Source organism: Antedon mediterranea, chromosome 8, assembly GCF_964355755.1.
Source record: "Antedon mediterranea chromosome 8, ecAntMedi1.1, whole genome shotgun sequence".
Lineage (NCBI taxonomy): Eukaryota > Metazoa > Echinodermata > Crinoidea > Comatulida > Antedonidae > Antedon > Antedon mediterranea.
This window is the reverse complement of record NC_092677.1, coordinates 3,072,209-3,092,015: the sequence shown is the minus strand read 5'-3', so window position 1 is coordinate 3,092,015 and position 19,807 is coordinate 3,072,209. Positions and strand designations below refer to the sequence as shown.

Genomic DNA, 19,807 nt, shown 5'->3' with positions numbered 1-19,807 from the left:
AAGGGAAGGGGAAATTCCCTGTCAAGCATAATCCGGATATTCCAGCATCCTACTGGATAGATTATTACTTTTGTCCTACAACTTTAAGAACACAGTCAAGAAACAAAATATTCTATTCAATAAAAATTATTTTAATGTGTACATTGTTAAAACACTAAATAACATTTTTTCATATGTCTGGGAATTGTACATAGTAATAAAATTACACTAAGCTTACCATTGGTACAGTGGTTACAATGGCCTATGATGCAAACACTGTAAGGTACCCTAGGTACCCATCTTTCTGTTTAATACACTATGCTCGCATAGTCCTCACAATCATCATGAAACCTATTGTCATTTTTGTGGTGCATATTCAAATTATCTGCTTATTTGAATATAGCATTGATCAAAGCCAGAAATGAGAACAGGTTCGTTTATTTAAATTAGCTCCTCCTATCCACAATATAACTTTCCTTTTTCATTGGGACCTTGTTTTATGATGAACACATTTACATACTTATGCAAGTAAAACTTAGTTTCCATTTCTAATTGGACAAAACACAACGCTGTGAGTTGACCAATCACAGTTTGGATGATCCATCGCGTTGTGATTGGTCAAATTACTTATGTTGCGCTTACGTCCTTGTGTTGTGTCCTAGTGGGAACCAAATTTTACGTAAGAGACAACTCGGATCACATACTATATATATATATATATCAACATCCTAGACGAAGCACTCATTCACCAATTCATATAAATATTTATCAATACTTATCAATTGTTATCAATGTTTATCAATACTTATCAATATCTATCAATATGTATCAATACTTATCAATATCTATCAATATGTATCAATACTTATCAATATTTATCAATACTTAAAAATATCTATCAATATTTATCAATACTTATCAATATTTATCAGTACTTATCAATATTTATCAATATTTATCAATACTTATCAATATTATCAATACATTAGATTATTTATTTACGGTACAACATTTATCTGAAATAATCACAACATTTAGATCATAATTATTGAATAGTTCAACCATTCTCACACACCAATCATGCTGGGGTAATGCTTTACTGTGTAGATACCTCACACACCAACAATGGGATTAATTAGCCAATCAAATGATATCATGTTAAATCAAACTTAAACTTGGTTTAAACATGTTGTTCACAAACAAAAATTAGTAATTTACAGAGCTGAGAAAATAAGACCCTGAATCGACCGTTGGAAGAGGCACTGCAAACGTCAACCAATATCAACTTGTAATTTACTAAAATGCATTTACATTAGAATTGAATATACCCGTGCATTATGTACTATGTTGCAATGTACTATGTTGCAATGGTCTATACTATACAATGGTCTATACTATTTCATGAATTCAATAGAATATAATAATAGCACACAGGATATCTACAGGTTACCTAGGTTACCTACAAACCTACAAATTATTTATTATAGATTTTCTGACATTAAATAAAATAACAACAAAGATTGATCAAAGAAACTGAACTGTTAACTGTTTTACCTATGCCATGCCAGAGATAACTTTAGATTATCATTAAGCCTGGGTTAGTAGGGGAATTATATCATTTCATTTAGTTTAATGCTTTGCCAGTGTAATGTAACCATATCCCATTTTCACTTTATAAGTTTTGATTACATAGGAGGTCAGGCTATAGTTAATTGTATAAGCTCTCAGCAGGTGGATCTAAAGGGGAGCGCTAACATTTAATTAATCTGTCAAAAATAGATAATGAAATTTAAGCTGTCGAAAGGGTAGGCCCTCTAGCGCTACCCCCTTTTGTCCTAACACTAAACCCTTGCGCACCCCCTAGCGCTTCCCCTTGTGCACCTTCTAGCGCTACCCCCTATGTTACCCCCTTGCATACCCCCCTAGCGCTAATCCCTTGTATCTGCGCCTACCTCTTTGTTGTAAACACACCAAGGTATAAATTTATCTTTAACTACAGTATTTTACAACTGTGTCTACAAATCACAGTAATTAAAAAAAATAAAACCTGTAATCTATTCTGGCCGATATGATAAGTAAACAACAATTACTGTACTAATTCCTACTGTTGCAGAGTGAAAATACCAACGCAACGTTAACAGGCCCACTCACATACCACAAGGTTGTTATCATCAGGAGCATGTAAAATGTAAAGTAACTGAATAAAAAATAGATTTAGGCCTAGTCTAGCAGATGAAAATAACTTGCCAGCTGGTTCAGTAAAATTAACCCACAATTTTTCATGAGTTGGCCTATTTTCTCTGATGGTATCTAGTTTAAAAAGGGCACTAGGAACTACGTGCTTGTACCATACTTGTGGAAGAACACCATTTTGGTGAATGTAAGAACACTATAATATAGCTCAAACGCCATGTATTGGAGTGATTTGGATTGCGTGATGACGTCAGAGAAATTTAAACGATTTTATAGTGTATTGGTTTATTTTTAAAACACAAAGGCTACAGGTTACGATGTTGAACATTTGACATACAAGCACAAACATCTTTTATATAAAATCTATTTAAATCTTGCAACTATACAATGAAAGACAGTACTAAATGACACGGCTGATGATAGGACTTACTGCTGGGGACTAGCTAACAAGAAGTTGGGATGCTTTGTAATGGATCATGTCAAAATTAATCTACTGCAGTTACTGCTGAAACTACACTTTTTCACAGCATCAACTTATTAGCTTGTTTGAATTTAGACATTTATGAGCCAGTCACTGCAATAAACAGTGTGTATGATTACCATAACAAAAAAGTTTGTTACATAAGTAATAAAATGTAGTGATCGCAGTAAAATAATGTTGACAATTTTCAGAAGGTAATTGGGTCACCGGATGTCCAGCCAGTCACAATAAGGTCAACAGTGCCACTATTAATTTTCTATTTCAATATATTAAATTTTCTAATTAATATTAACAGTTTTATTTTTGAAAAATTAAGGAAGAACTTTAGGCGAGGTTAGGTTATTTTTCTCTATGTCCTATTACAGTTTACTTGGGTATTATTTGGGTGGGGAGGGGGAGATGGGTGGGGCATGGGAGATGGATGGGGCATGGGAGATGGGTGGGGCATGGGAGATGGGTGGGACATGTAATGTATAAAAACAATATAAAATGACTAGGAACAAAATGGTGGATAAGTGATGTTACATTAGCCGCCAAGGTATTCATACATATTGCATTTAATTTCTCTATTTACAATAAATCTTCGCACTAAGCATCTACATACATATATATAATATTCGTGCAAATCTGTCGTCTCCTCACCCAATTGGTAAGACACATATATCTGTTTACAAATCAAATAAAATTGTTAAAATTAATTTCACACATCAATTATTATAATTACAAGTGAATTAATTTTTTGTCAACTTGGGTAGTCATTTCTGGTAAATAAAGAATAATGACACCCTAGGTAGAATAAAAAGATGAAAAAAACTCAATTCACAGGTGGTTGCATTATATTTTACCTGACCATTAACGAATTATTAAATTAAACAATAATGTATTGTAAGAAAAAAACAATGATAACGAGATACTTACTTGAATAACATATATGCCAGTTTACCACTCCCAACCCTCCCCCACTCAATCTGAATGGAATAGTCTAACAGAATTTTAAAATAGTATATATATCTACTTCTTGTATTTATAATTTTTCAACAGGGATTTTTTCCAGAGATAATGGCACATAGTTTAGTTTATCCAAGCAATTAATCACAAAATAATTATATACAGTTAAATAAATTAATTAAATCAAAAGGCAGCTTAGTTTTAAATTGAAAAAAAAATTGAGGTAAACAGTGAAATAAACCAACAAAAAAACACAGCATACTTACTATTAAGTACAAAGCAATATATTTAAATTCACTAATGTTTAATTATAAAGGTATGGTGGCTCAACAACGAACATATTTTTGTTTTAAACAAAATGTGAGTAGAACACCATTTTTAGTAGAACCCCTATTAGGGGACCAAAACTGTCCCCTTAATAGAGGTCATCTGAAAGAGGGGTTGAATGTTGTGTTAAAATATACATTGTTAGTTTCATAGGAAAGTGTTTTTTTAATATGAGTGAAGATTGAACAATCATGTTATTAATTATTATTCATGAATACCTTTTAAAATACTTAAAAATAAATTTGAAAAATAGATGTAATGAATAGGTTGTTATATTACTACCACTGATGTCAGTCTGGGTCGAAGGTCATATGCTACGATAACGTTACAGATTGTGTTCAGTTTTGGCTGAGACATAATAAGAATGACGAGATGAGGTGACGACTTTAAAATACAAGGCAGTTCCGTTTTCTGGTTGGTAACGGACGCGATCATGTTAAAACAGACGGCAACAGTTGCTTTCAACTCGCGACGATGTCTTATTGGGTACAGGACTTTCGTCGTCGATGTCGTCAAAATGACGTATTCTGTTCCTCTTTTTCTTTAACTCAACCTTCCACTGGTTACCGTTGCTGTTCAAATCTATGTTCAATTTATCAATGTACAGCGTTGTTTCTCTCTTATCGATCTCCGAATCTGTAAGTGAATTTTTCTTCTCTAACTCTGAAGGAATTATGTAAAGATTACTGTCAGATTTGGTCATGCTATTTTTAGACCAGACTTTATGCAACTCTGTGGCTTGATCGTCAGAATCGCTAGGAGTTGTGTTATTAGGATCTATCGCGTACTTACTTATACTATACGAACTTGATGAATGCGAGGAGTTCACGCTGAGATTGCTTTGTTTCAAGCTGTCTCGCAATTCATTATTACGTTTTTGTTCGTAACTTCCCGACGTGCTGTTAGAATTATTACTGCTTTTGCTTTCTTTCTTATATCCGCCACGTGCGTTACTCCCGTTGTTGTTATTCTTCCCGCTGGTCCCGTTGCGTCCTTGCTTGCTGTTGTTGCTGCCGCCGCCATTACCATCCCCCGGTGGGCCGTCTTTACTACCTCTGCGCTTGCCTCGAGACGGAAGGTCGAACTTGTCGGACCGTCTCCTAGTGTCTGAATCTTCGTCGCTCGCGTCGGATGAACTATAGCCCCCTCTACTGGCATTAGGTTTCTTCAATTTTCCTCGTTTGAACTGCGGTGCTTTTTTCATCGTGATTGTCTGCCGTCCATTATTGTTCCCAGGACTTGAATACTTGTCATTTTTTGAATCGTCATATTCATCTTCTTCCGACTCTCCTATAAAAAATAAAAATTTAATTAAATAAAATGTTACTCGCATTTTGGACAACACAAGATAAATTTAAGCTCTGTCTACACTTTCAAACTAGTTTGACAAAAAATATGATGTACTCATAATAATGGACATGATGATGTCATATCACTACCATTTGGGTATATCACTACCATATGTGGGTATATCACCACTATATTTGGGCATATCACTACCATATTTAGGCACATCACACTTTCTTGTCAAACTAGTTTGATAGTGTAGACAGAGCTTAAGAAATAATATAAAAAGCCAAACAATTATAATTTTTTTTTTAAATAAATAAAAAAATTGCAAAACATTTGGCATGTTTCCCATGTTTCCAAAATGTATAATTCCACAGATATTATTATTCTAAGAAAAATGTTTTGTTAATGTAAAGTGCAGTCTTCTGTTATAACGGCTATTAATGGATATTATACACATCTTGTCTATATGTCTAGTTACTATATTTTATCATATGTCTACTACACAGTAGATGACAACATTAGGCAATAAGCTAACATTTTTCATCTTTTTTTTATCTGAAAATCTTTAAATGCAAATCCCAGAGCGAGCTGATGGCATTACAACTAAACAGTTGTATGACAGCATAAAGACAATGTTATTGATTAGAAGGCAAAGGGCATGCCAATGTTTAAAAGGCAGGTGCAATTAAATTGAACTTTGACACAGCATGCTGTGTGAGTAATAGCAAAAGGTTTATAAATGACAATAATTTGTTGTTTTTATTGATTTTGCTGTATTTATGACAAAAAACCAGATGGTACTTCAGAAAACTAAAGACTTTATAGTGATTAAAATTATTATTATTTTAAAAGAAATATTGAGGTAACGTTTAGAAATGATATCACAATATTAAATAAACATAAATAATTTTCTGTAATAAGGTTATTGTAAAACTATAGAAAAATGCATTTCATACAAAGTAAAGAATGACACTTTACCTTCTTCTTCGGTGATTTGATTCAAAGTAGTGGGCGTTGTTCGTCGCTGTTGAAACGCTGCACGATTACTTGTGTTTTGCTGTCTCCTATTTGCTGTCTTGGATCCTCCAGCGACGTTCGACAGATCCATGTCTTCAAATAAAAGATGGTGTTCTTCTTCCTCTTCCTAAAAAACAAAAATAATTTTAAACATATTTAATCTTATTGCCCCGTCCATCGGATGAGAAGTAAAGTCGTTGGTAACAGTGCATGTTAAAAGAACAGTACACTATTAAAAAAGAGTAAGGGATTGTCTCTCGGTGTGATGATCTGGGTAGGCTATGCACTGCTGGTTCTGTGGGTGTATAGAGAATCGTGCGGTATTTTCACAAGGGCTTAACCAAATAATCAGTTTCTAGTTAAACTAGTTTTTTTAAACTCTAGACTGGATGAATGATTAATTCATATTAACCTCAAGGCTCTCAATGCCTTCTTTAACAATACTCCAATTGTGTCTTGGTTGAATAGAGAGATGTTCTCGTTCGGGTAGATGACGACGTGGACTGCTTCCGAGGGTGGTGTCTTCATGTGGAAACGCTTCCGTGCTTTTTTGCCGTTCAAGCGGAGGTTTCGGTGAACGTTCAATAGCTTTTGGTTCGCTCACTGCTTTCCCACGATCCTCTCCATTCAATCTGTGTAATTCAATGCAATGTATTTTCAGATTGAAATTAATGTAGCTATATATTATTATTATATTGCTGGAATTTGTTACTAAACAGTATGTTTAGGACCTGTGCCAGTCCAAAATAAACTTGTGTGTGTCTCATGTTTACACTGCCATTCCAACGATTCATTTACTCCAAGCCATTGATTGGTCACAGTTGATTGGGTTTAGGTTTGCCCAACCCATTTGGAGCACCTCGCGAGGTGGCCTAAATTAAAGCTTTGGTTTGCACTACGACACAATACTGGCACACAAGTGAAATGAGGTCTACATACAGTAATTCTATTGTAAATTAAAGCGTGGTTCGCACTAGGATGCAATTACAGATACACCTAAGTGTAAATGAGTTCTACATACAGTCATACTATTCTAAATTAAAGCGTGGTTCGCACTAGGATGCAATTACAGGGACATGTAAATGAGTTCTACATACAGTAATTCTATTTTTTACTAAACAGAATGTAAAATGCACAACTTAGTCTATTTGTAGTAAGTTCAAATGGTCGATTTACATTACCTAGATTTTTGACCTGGTGAATCAAGTTGACTTGTTTTCTTTGTGACATTTTTTTTCATCTTGCGCTCAGCGAGCAGAAAGTAAGTAGCTGTGATGTGATTGTACGAGTCGCTTTCAAGAGCGCTGGGTAAAAAAGAAACAAAGATATTGATTAACAAACCTTAAATGTCAAAATAATCCTACTGCAGTTATTACACATTTTTTCTGACAATGACATTTGAATTAAGTTTTTTTCAATGGAGAGATTTATGAGGAAGTCACTGCAACAGTGTATTTTGATTAGCAAAAATAAAGCTTGCTATTAATAATTGCATAAACAGTTAAAAGTGTCAACAAATTGTAGTTACCGCAGTAACTGCAGTAAAAAAAAACAGAATATCAAATGCTGAACACATTCACTGTCGTTAAAAGCTATTTGATGCTGCACTTTTTTAGATATACTAGATTGATACTTTTGTTGACGATAAGGGTGACATTTTTGAGGACAACAAACACACAAGTTTTTGATGGATGATAACATAGCTGATAGCATCTACCTACATTTTATTTAATTAATAAGTTGTATAAATTTATAATATATCACTACTGTACTCCTGTTGATAATATACAGATATAAATTGCCAGAATCGTACAATACATAACATTCTAGAGTGCGAGTAATGCTGTATTGTGATTGGCTAATGATGATAATACCATAATTCATCATAGTGCTACATTTTGATATATTTACGAGAAAGAGAATGTTAATTATTTGAAATTGCTACAGATATTAACATTATAAATGTACAGTTAGACAACATGAATTAAGAGAATAAATTATTTAATGTTCTAAATCTATGTAGCAAACAGAATAACAATGTATAAAAACAAAACAGTTTATTCAAAATAAATGTTAACACTACTAAAAACTTACAAATACAGTAGTATTGTATGTTGACATTTTTTCTACAGTGCTAAGTCTGTAGGGCACAATAGCATGTGAAAGGTATCATGGGTTCGAATCTGTCTGCTTCATATTGATTGTATCCTTAGGTACAATGCTTTACTCTATCATTGCCTCGTCCTTCGGATGGGACTAAAACAGTTGGTCCCTGTGTACCACATGCAGTTGAAAATTATGTACACCAATCGAAAAGAGTAATTGTTTGTCTGAGTGTGCTAATCTACACTCTAGCTGCCCCGTGTCTGTACAGTTTACAGTATTTTATAAATACAGAGTATTTACCAAAAGGAATTACTGAAATCGTGTTGGCATTTAAAGGAAGCAAAATCAAAACAAGTTAAATCACATTTTTTTTTTTTTAAAGGTCATTTTAATCAATTTCCGTACAGAATTGGAAAACAATATTCAAAGAAGTGAAAATACAGTTGGTATTCGAATATGTTTTGGTCAATACTTTTAAGAATAATTATGACTGGTCAATTGATACTTTTAGGATTAATTGTGATTGGTCAATTAATACATTTATAATTAATTTTGATTGGTCAATTAATACTTTTAGGATTAATTGCGATTGGTCAATACTTTTAGGATTAATTATGATTGGTTAATACTTTTAGAATTAATTTTGATTGATCAATTGATACTTTAGGATTCATTGCGATTGGTCAATACTTTTAGGATTAATTATGATTGGTTAATACTTTTAGAATTAATTTTGATTGGTCAATTGATACTTTAGGATTCATTGTGATTGGTCAATACTTTCACCTTAAATTTTATGGCCATATTTCATTCCTGTTGACAATACATAAATAATGGAAAAAAAATTGAATGCTACATCCACAATGCCTCTACAAGCTGTTTATTACTTTCCATGTCTCTTGTTGGGATGCTCCTATTTGTGGATAGGGGTGTTCAATACATTTTCTACAGCAATTTTTACATTATGTCTTTACTCTTTCAGAAGAATAGGTTATTTTTGGTTTATCCAGGTAAGTTAGGCATGAAATAGACTAATACATATTGAATGCTATTAGCCACAATGACTCTGCAAGCAAGCTGTTTATTGTATACTTTCCATGACTCTTGTGGGGAGGCTCCCATTTGTGGATAGGGGTGGTCAATCAATTTTGCACTTTTTGAGTTATATCTTACTCTTTGAGAATAATTGGTTATTTTTTTGTTTATCCAGATAAGTTAGGCACAAAATAGACTAATAGATATTGAATTCTATCATATGATTCTATGATAAAGGAAGATCATTTAAAGTGTACTACAGGTATAAAAAAACAACAATGATGCTCGACAGAAACATACTATTTCACAATCAACTACACATGGACAAATATAACATTGCAGAAAATCAATACACAAAAACTACAATAAACAAAAACACTTCCAGCTGACTGGTACTTGTGAAAAAGATGACGACAAGGCCAACGTACCTTGTAATTGTCAATTTATCGGCAACTTTACCGCATATCATAGCGTTTATAATACTTGAATGTAATCCTAACGAAATGTCTTGCTTAGTGATAAGTGGTTCCACTGCGATGGGTACGGTATTCATCGTGATCCACGGGTGATTCTCGATTGTCTTTAAGTCCAAGCGTTTCTCCGGATCACGTACTAGTAATTTCGATATCAAACTGAAATAAAGATTAGTAATAAATTTGTATTTTATTACTATATCTGTACGGAAGTGACATGTGATTATTTTAATCTAATATCTATAACAAAACACTTAATGTATAATAACTGACATTAATTTGATGTTTTAATGTTTCTCTTTTAAAATATGAATTATATTATTATGATATAACATGGATGCATTTATTGCTACGCTTTCATCATCAAAAATATTCTACTGCAGTTACTGCAGTTAATACACATTTACTGCACAATAGATGTATCTATCTTTATTGTACTGTACTTGGTTAATCAGCCAGTCACTGAAATAAGCAGTCTACTGTATGCAAAATGGTTGGCTACTTAATTGCATAAACCCAAATATTGCAGTGATATGAAATCATCATGTCCATATATGGACACAGCACATTTTTTTATCACATAAATTTTGATATTGTAGTAAGATCTTAAGAAAAATGTAGTCACTGCACAGTAACTTTGTAATAATTTTTACACGGTCCCTAGATACTGCTGTAGTTAGTAAAATGTTCAGCTTAATGCTAGTATGCTGTATATTAGTGCAAGTTATTAAAAATATAAAGTTTGGCTAGAAAAAAAACGACCCTGACCTCTCGGTATCAAATATTACTCATAATCATTCCCCCACCCACAATTTAAGAAAATTATAAGATCCAGGTTTCTATTAATTATTAACAATAAATAAACCTCATTTGGCATTGCACCATGTGTCAATTTTGTAAAAGTTACTATACCAGCTACTGTACTGTAGACATTTAACATATAGCATTTGCCAAAGGCATTAACACATGCAATTGACTATAGTTTCTCAGTAACTCACTAATTCTGTATAATTAATGAATTTCTGAGTATCACAATAGAATAATACTACAGGTTTAAATCTTTAATACTGTAATCATTGACAATGTATTGTAAACGCTAAAAATAAAAGATACTGTACAATGTTTTCCGAAAGCCTATTCACTTTCATTCTGGCTGTTTAAAGCTCTGTCTACACTATCAAACTTTATGTGACAACAAAATGTGATGTACCCATATATGGACATGATGATGTCATCATATCACTACAGTACCATATTTGGGTATATCACTTTTTTTTGTCACATAAAGTTTGATAGTGTTGACAGAGTTTTATTTTATCATTTTGATTTCAGTCTTTTTACTTAATAATACAGATTTATATGTAATTGTAAGGGCGTGTGATGCAGTATGTTGGACGTTGACTACTGAGGTTTAAATCAAACTCTTGCTGCATTCCTTGTATCCTTAGGCAAGCTACTTTACTTACGTTTGCCTCTCTCCACCCAGGTGTATAAATGGGAACCCGGTTAGATCAAGACACAACTTTGCGTTGATTACTAGCTGCATTACGGGAGTATGTTTCCATACGTGTTTGACCCTAAAAACATTACTGGGGTAATTAATAATGTTCATGGCTTATATTAATATTATATTATTATTATTATTATATTATATTCGCCATTGAGATCTACAGAATTGCCATTTTTACTCCCAGTAATTTTCTAATATATTTACAAGGAAATGAATACAATAATGAATAGTGTAATTAAATTGGCCTTTGTACTGTATCAGCAGACATACACGATATTACACAAAGGCCTATTTCAAAGGGCACTTTCCATAGACGTCACAGCGAGTATTTTATGATCTATTAAATGCTGCTGTAAGTAAGCTTACTCTGTTCCCTATCCAACAGTGATAGAATTTATCTATTAAATATCCAGATAGACTTCTGTTCAGACTCTATTAATACTACGATGATTAGTGCTTTGTAATGCAAGCCACGCATTTAATTAAAAATATGTTACAGTAAAGAAATGGAGAATAATAAACATCAACTCCACCATAAAATATTAAATTATTACTATAGAAAATTTTAATGTATAAAATTAATTTTAAAAGGTCCTTTCAGTCTACAGAGGAAGATTGCATTGTGATAGTTGGTGAATAAATGTATCATTTTATTTACTCCAGTTTGCTACAACCTTTGACCTCATGTTACCATAGATACGAAATGAGAAGGGGATAGCATACTCCTCCATTTTGACAGCTATAAAAATTAAATTAATTTAACTACTTTATTTATAAGTCTATTTTGACTTGAAACTATAAATATTATGTTAGCGTTCCCTCATTAAAAAAAATCTGGGATCTGTTCCTGGATATTATAATATTTCTTTTCATAGATAATTTTGTGTTTCAGTTAAATTTTCCACTCATCTCGATGTTTTGTTCCCTGATGTTCATTGTCGTGAGTGGAATGATTATTGTAGCATCCGATTGCAACAGGTACATAAACAATTAAAACATTTTTTTACTGTTCAGCCCACATTATTAGCTGTGATGTGATTTACTACTGTATACCAGCCAGGTTGCAATGCATTGCTGTCTCAATACAGTTTTGAATGTATATTTGTACATTTTATTGTTTAATATGAACTGATTGTGTGGGTTGCAAATGGCCAGTACAGTACGGTAATAGATGTGTAGCAATTTACGTCTTATACAACATAATTGGAAAATGTAGGGAAGGCAGAAAAATACTAAGCAGAGTTGAAACATCATCTATCATTGAAAAAGACAAGCAATTTGTGTCGACCAATTGCACAGTTGAACTTAAGAACTTGCTTGTATACAGTTGTATAACAACATATATTGTCAATTTATTTTGTTCACATTTACAATAAGTAACATACTTCATAATGAACATTTGGTCAAAATATTCAAAAAAACATTTTGTGTGGAAATGATATAAAATAAATTAAAAAAAAAAAAAAAAAAAAAATATGAACATCATTAATTTTTTGCCATGGCACACTCTGCATAGAAGATGGCTGTAGTATTTTACAGAACTTAAGGTAGATGTAGACAAATTCCATCAACTTTTTTTGGTACTTGTATTATACTCTGCTTATTACTTATTGTATTTATATTTATTATACTTATACTGTACATATTGTATTTATATTTATTATACTTATACTGTACATATTGTATTTATATTTATTATACTTATACTGTACATATTGTATTTATATTTATTATACTTATACTGTACATATTGTATTTATATTTATTATACTTATACTGTACATATTGTATTTATATTTATTATACTTATACTGTACATATTGTATTTATATTTATTATACTTATACTGTACATATTGTATTTATATTTATTATACTTATACTGTACATATTGTATTTATATTTATTATACTTATACTGTACATATTGTATTTATATTTATTATACTTATACTGTACATATTGTATTTATATTTATTATACTTATACTGTACATATTGTATTTATATTTATTATACTTATACTGTACATATTGTATTTATATTTATTATACTTATACTGTACATATTGTATTTATATTTATTATACTTATACTGTACATATTGTATTTATATTTATTATACTTATACTGTACATATTGTATTTATATTTATTATACTTATACTGTACATATTGTATTTATATTTATTATACTTATACTGTACATATTGTATTTATATTTATTATACTTATACTGTACATATTGTATTTATATTTATTATACTTATACTGTACATATTGTATTTATATTTATTATACTTATACTGTACATATTGTATTTATATTTATTATACTTATACTGTACATATTGTATTTATATTTATTATACTTATACTGTACATATTGTATTTATATTTATTATACTTATACTGTACATATTGTATTTATATTTATTATACTTATACTGTACATATTGTATTTATATTTATTATACTTATACTGTACATATTGTATTTATATTTATTATACTTATACTGTACATATTGTATTTATATTTATTATACTTATACTGTACATATTGTATTTATATTTATTATACTTATACTGTACATATTGTATTTATATTTATTATACTTATACTGTACATATTGTATTTATATTTATTATACTTATACTGTACATATTGTATTTATATTTATTATACTTATACTGTACATATTGTATTTATATTTATTATACTTATACTGTACATATTGTATTTATATTTATTATACTTATACTGTACATATTGTATTTATATTTATTATACTTATACTGTACATATTGTATTTATATTTATTATACTTATACTGTACATATTGTATTTATATTTATTATACTTATACTGTACATATTGTATTTATATTTATTATACTTATACTGTACATATTGTATTTATATTTATTATACTTATACTGTACATATTGTATTTATATTTATTATACTTATACTGTACATATTGTATTTATATTTATTATACTTATACTGTACATATTGTATTTATATTTATTATACTTATACTGTACATATTGTATTTATATTTATTATACTTATACTGTACATATTGTATTTATATTTATTATACTTATACTGTACATATTGTATTTATATTTATTATACTTATACTGTACATATTGTATTTATATTTATTATACTTATACTGTACATATTGTATTTATATTTATTATACTTATACTGTACATATTGTATTTATATTTATTATACTTATACTGTACATATTGTATTTATATTTATTATACTTATACTGTACATATTGTATTTATATTTATTATACTTATACTGTACATATTGTATTTATATTTATTATACTTATACTGTACATATTGTATTTATATTTATTATACTTATACTGTACATATTGTATTTATATTTATTATACTTATACTGTACATATTGTATTTATATTTATTATACTTATACTGTACATATTGTATTTATATTTATTATACTTATACTGTACATATTGTATTTATATTTATTATACTTATACTGTACATATTGTATTTATATTTATTATACTTATACTGTACATATTGTATTTATATTTATTATACTTATACTGTACATATTGTATTTATATTTATTATACTTATACTGTACATATTGTATTTATATTTATTATACTTATACTGTACATATTGTATTTATATTTATTATACTTATACTGTACATATTGTATTTATATTTATTATACTTATACTGTACATATTGTATTTATATTTATTATACTTATACTGTACATATTGTATTTATATTTATTATACTTATACTGTACATATTGTATTTATATTTATTATACTTATACTGTACATATTGTATTTATATTTATTATACTTATACTGTACATATTGTATTTATATTTATTATACTTATACTGTACATATTGTATTTATATTTATTATACTTATACTGTACATATTGTATTTATATTTATTATACTTATACTGTACATATTGTATTTATATTTATTATACTTATACTGTACATATTGTATTTATATTTATTATACTTATACTGTACATATTGTATTTATATTTATTATACTTATACTGTACATATTGTATTTATATTTATTATACTTATACTGTACATATTGTATTTATATTTATTATACTTATACTGTACATATTGTATTTATATTTATTATACTTATACTGTACATATTGTATTTATATTTATTATACTTATACTGTACATATTGTATTTATATTTATTATACTTATACTGTACATATTGTATTTATATTTATTATACTTATACTGTACATATTGTATTTATATTTATTATACTTATACTGTACATATTGTATTATATTTATTATACTTATACTGTACATATTGTATTTATATTTGTATACTGTATGAATGAATACATTATTATAAATTTATCAAGGCCATTTCTATTAATTTATTAGAACACGATCGTCCTGTTCGTTTTACAAACTATTGGAGTATAATGCCATCTACAGTACCTCAATATTAATCTATTTTTTGTCGGTAACACTTTTAAGCCTCATGGCCGTATACAAAGCTTTATGGTAGAAGCACTCTACCCAAGAATCATGGTACTGTGCCGCGTAGAACGTCGGGATAAAAACGCTTTTTAAAAACTGTAACAACCGAAAGAAACCAACTAACACCCCAACTTGTTGGCCATAAGAAATTTTCTCTCAATTTGACCGAAAGTTTATTTGCAATATCTATTTAGAATTGAAATAATAAAAACAAACAGTAAAATTTGTTTTTATTATTTCAATTTTAAATAGACATTGCAAATAAACTTTCGCTCGGTCAAATGTTTCTACCTTTACTGACCTTTGACATTAAGAAATGTTTAGGTCAAGGTTCATAATTCTCCTTACCTTCTACAGGATTCAGAAATATGACTTGGGAATGTATATTTACAATCCATAATCATTGTTAATGTCTCACTGTCGTTGGTTTCATTGAAAGGAGGTTCACCGCAAACAAGCATATAAAGTAACACACCAAGACTCCAAACATCTACAAAATAAAAACATTCATTAAATTATAATTAATAATTTATTTATTTTTTTAAAATTTTGATTAGAAAGCAATAATAATTTATTAAACATTTTAGTAGGAACATGGAGCTGTAAAATTAATGTTCCTACCATCTTTTTTTTTAGTACAGTATTACTGTGGTGGCCAAAAAGTTAATAGGCAACTTTCCCAATACCATTGAGCTAACCTAATATGTCTGGTTTTCTGGAAAGTCTGGTAATCAGAATGTGTTTTTAATGGTAAAAATAAATTTGGGACTTTTTAATCCTCAAGAAAAGACTGGTTTTTAGGAGAGAGTCTAGTTTTCAAAGAGTCCAGGTATTTGAAGAGTTGACTGTATACTGTTTCGTAAACCTCTAATCAGTATTTGCGGGCTTTCCCGTTGACCTAAGGTTGACCTAGAGAAGGAAATGGGTAGTGGTTTGAAGTGTTACACAAATTGAGACCGTGGTAATCATCTCTTTCCTTCATAGTATAATGACCTGAAATATCTTTTAAAGATTTTATTTTTTTAACGATACTATAAATAACTCTCGAAAAAACATACTTAAAGATTATGTAATTATGATGAATGTATCTATTTATATTAACAATTATAAACATCAGGCAAGTAGTCTAGATAGATGGTTTCATCCTCAATAATACATAGAGATTATAAAATCATGTAGATTATTCCATTTATCCAGGACGGTACAATTAAAGCAATCTACAACTACTGTAGTACCACTAATAACAATTTAAAGTGATATCAAAATTACTACCAGTAAAGTCAGTATGTTGATGACGTATGTTGTAAAGGGAAAGTTGTTTAAAAAAAATTAATTTTCTAGTTCTGAAAATGATAAATTAGAAGAAATGAGATACAGAAATAAATTTGGTCTACAAGTTCTACACTAGTTTGACAAAAAAATGTGATGTGCTCAAATATGACATGATATGACATCATTATGTCCATATATGGGCACATCACAATTTGTTTTCACATAAAGTTTGATAGTGTAGACAGAGCCTTTGTATTTTTGTTAAATCCTTAGTTACACTAGTATCTAGCGCCAGCCAAGGGTACATACAGTATTCCATGACATAAATCGGCCTCACTCCTCCCTTTTGCAGTATCCACACCCCTGTTTATGCAAAAGTCACTACGCACAGTTAGTAAACAAACCACCATAAACAGAAAATGTGGATTTGAATACCGGAAAATGCTGCATGGAATAGTTTCAACGCATTACCTATTTAGACCTACAGTGGTCAATCACCATACAATCATATAGTAGCTAATGTATGACCATCATAATAATCAAATATATTTACTACTACAGGCCTGATTTGATACTGTATTCATGCAAACAGTATTTAGTAAGTCAACGAGGAAACTGTAATGTTGTTATAAATATTCATGAATGATGATGGTGTATTAAACTAGAACGTTTATGTTGATTCTGATGGTTCATGTTAATTACATAAATAAACTTTGAACATACTGTAGTGGTTTAGTAAATTTGTAATAAAACTATATTCAAACTCATACATACAGTACTTAATCACTATTTGTAATAAAACAATTTTTTTTTTCAAGTTATTTGCATATTATATTGTAATCATTTTATGAAAGAAGAAAAGAAGATAATATCTATTTTACATATATTTATAGATAAATTAAAAATTTCAGGAAAAGATTATGACGTATGAACAAACGTCATAAATAACTGAGAATATAAAAGAACAATGAATATAAACATGATAGGACGAATTGTAGAAGAGAAATAACAGGAAAAAACAAAACAATAAAAAAATATGAATTCCTATTTAATATCAAATGAGAAATATCAAATAAAATTGATGCAAAAAAAATGAATTTGGATATCATGATGTGAAAAAAATTATTTTTGGATATGATAGCTATGGTCATGAGGATGTTTGTTTAACGTGTGACGTGAATCAGTTAATGTTTCTGCATGTACAAAATAAATATACTAACCAACAGCTGGGGCATCGTATGAATCTCCTAGTAAAATTTCCGGTGCTGAATATGCTAAACTTCCGCAACTTGTTTCAAGTTTTTGTCCTGGATTATAACAATTACTAAACCCAAAATCAGTTAATTTTACGACTCCCTGATCTTTAAAGAATATAACATTTTCTGGTTTCAAATCTCTGTGTACAACATGAAGTTTATGACAGTACGAGACGGCCTGAACAATCTGTATAAAATATATTCTCGCAAAGTCTTCTCCTAGCCCATTTTCATGCTGCATTATGTAATCATACATATCTCCACCATCACCAAGTTCAAGGATCAAATACAGTTTTGTTTGGGTGTCAATAACTTCATATAACCGCACCACATTTGGATGTTGTACAAGTTTCATGCATGTCACTTCCTGTAGAAGATGTGCCTTTGATATCTCATCTAATTTAGTTTTATCAATAACTTTGACAGCTACCTTTTCATCAGTAAACACATGACGGGCTAACTTAACAACAGCAAAATGACCCCTGCCTAGCGTCTCCTTGATGTCATACAGACCGGTCATTTTGCTGTCAGGCGCTAGGCTAGACCCCTTCTGATGGGTCATCATAAAACCTCTCGTAAAGCTTTTAAAATAGAATAAATCATGTTTACCATACGCCGGAAAAGTTCCTGAAATACACTAATAAATTGCTGGATATCATATTTTCTTCAGTAGCATTTTGATCCAGTTATATTTACATGAATGACTACCTAAGTCTAACAATAACACTACAGGCACAGGAGAGAGGAGAGCTCCCCTAGTCGTCGCTCTGAAAGAAGAGTAGGTGAGCCAGCCACAGCAGCCGGGCCTAGAGAACCAACCGAGATGACGATACGATCCGAGGGGGTCGAAATATTATCATACACATGCGCAATAAAAGTCTTGTCGCTATAACAGGCTGATGCTGATTGGTCAAATACATCGTCATAAATCAACATAGACCATTAGGAAAACGTGTAAGAAGTCATGACAGAAATTTATATAATTTATTACATTTTAAGTACATACTCTCTGTTGTATCATAGAGATGGTTATATCATGGAGGTATAAATATTTTTATACCTCCATGCGGTTGTATTGATATAAAAACATTCATTTCAACTATTTTGTACATTCCGCATTGCTAAAAATAAAGTAAAGCATTTTCAATGGAACAAATGAATTGTATTTTACTGCAAACTATTGTAAACTAAATATACTGTAGAGTTACAACTAATTAAACACTTAATTGGCTAAGGCCCTAGTACGAGTACTTAGTAGCGCGTTTGATTTTGCGTGGTAACGAGAATTTTGATAATGTAATAAGTGTATTCAAAGTTTAAAGATAACATTTATACACAAAATACAAAACAAAAACAATCTTTCCTTT

At 29.9% G+C, this 19,807-nt stretch overlaps 1 protein-coding gene across 1 annotated transcript; it reads right to left on the bottom strand.

The window, feature by feature from the left end:
* Window positions 1-108: 108 nt before the first annotated feature.
* Window positions 109-19,313, bottom strand: LOC140056842 (uncharacterized). Its single transcript, XM_072102341.1, has 7 exons — window positions 18,405-19,313; window positions 16,261-16,402; window positions 9,808-10,011; window positions 7,420-7,542; window positions 6,651-6,870; window positions 6,200-6,365; window positions 109-5,218 (listed from the first exon to the last, which is right to left on the bottom strand). Exons 1-7 carry the CDS (start codon window positions 19,003-19,005, stop codon window positions 4,365-4,367), a joined length of 2,310 nt encoding a protein of 769 aa, XP_071958442.1. The 5' UTR covers window positions 19,006-19,313; the 3' UTR covers window positions 109-4,364.
* Between the last annotated feature and the right edge of the window lie 494 nt (window positions 19,314-19,807).

What these genes read in the sequence shown, in the direction of transcription:
- LOC140056842 (XM_072102341.1), bottom strand. Translation starts at nt 19,005, where the DNA reads ATGATGACCCATCAGAAGGGGTCTAGCCTAGCGCCTGACAGCAAAATG. An exon ending in GATAAATTGACAATTACAAG is followed by an intron (nt 7,543 to 9,807) that starts GTACGTTGGCCT and finishes TTTTTTACCCAG; the next exon opens with CGCTCTTGAAAGCGACTCGT. An exon ending in TCAAATCACCGAAGAAGAAG is followed by an intron (nt 5,219 to 6,199) that starts GTAAAGTGTCAT and finishes TATTTTTTATAG; the next exon opens with GAGAGTCGGAAGAAGATGAA.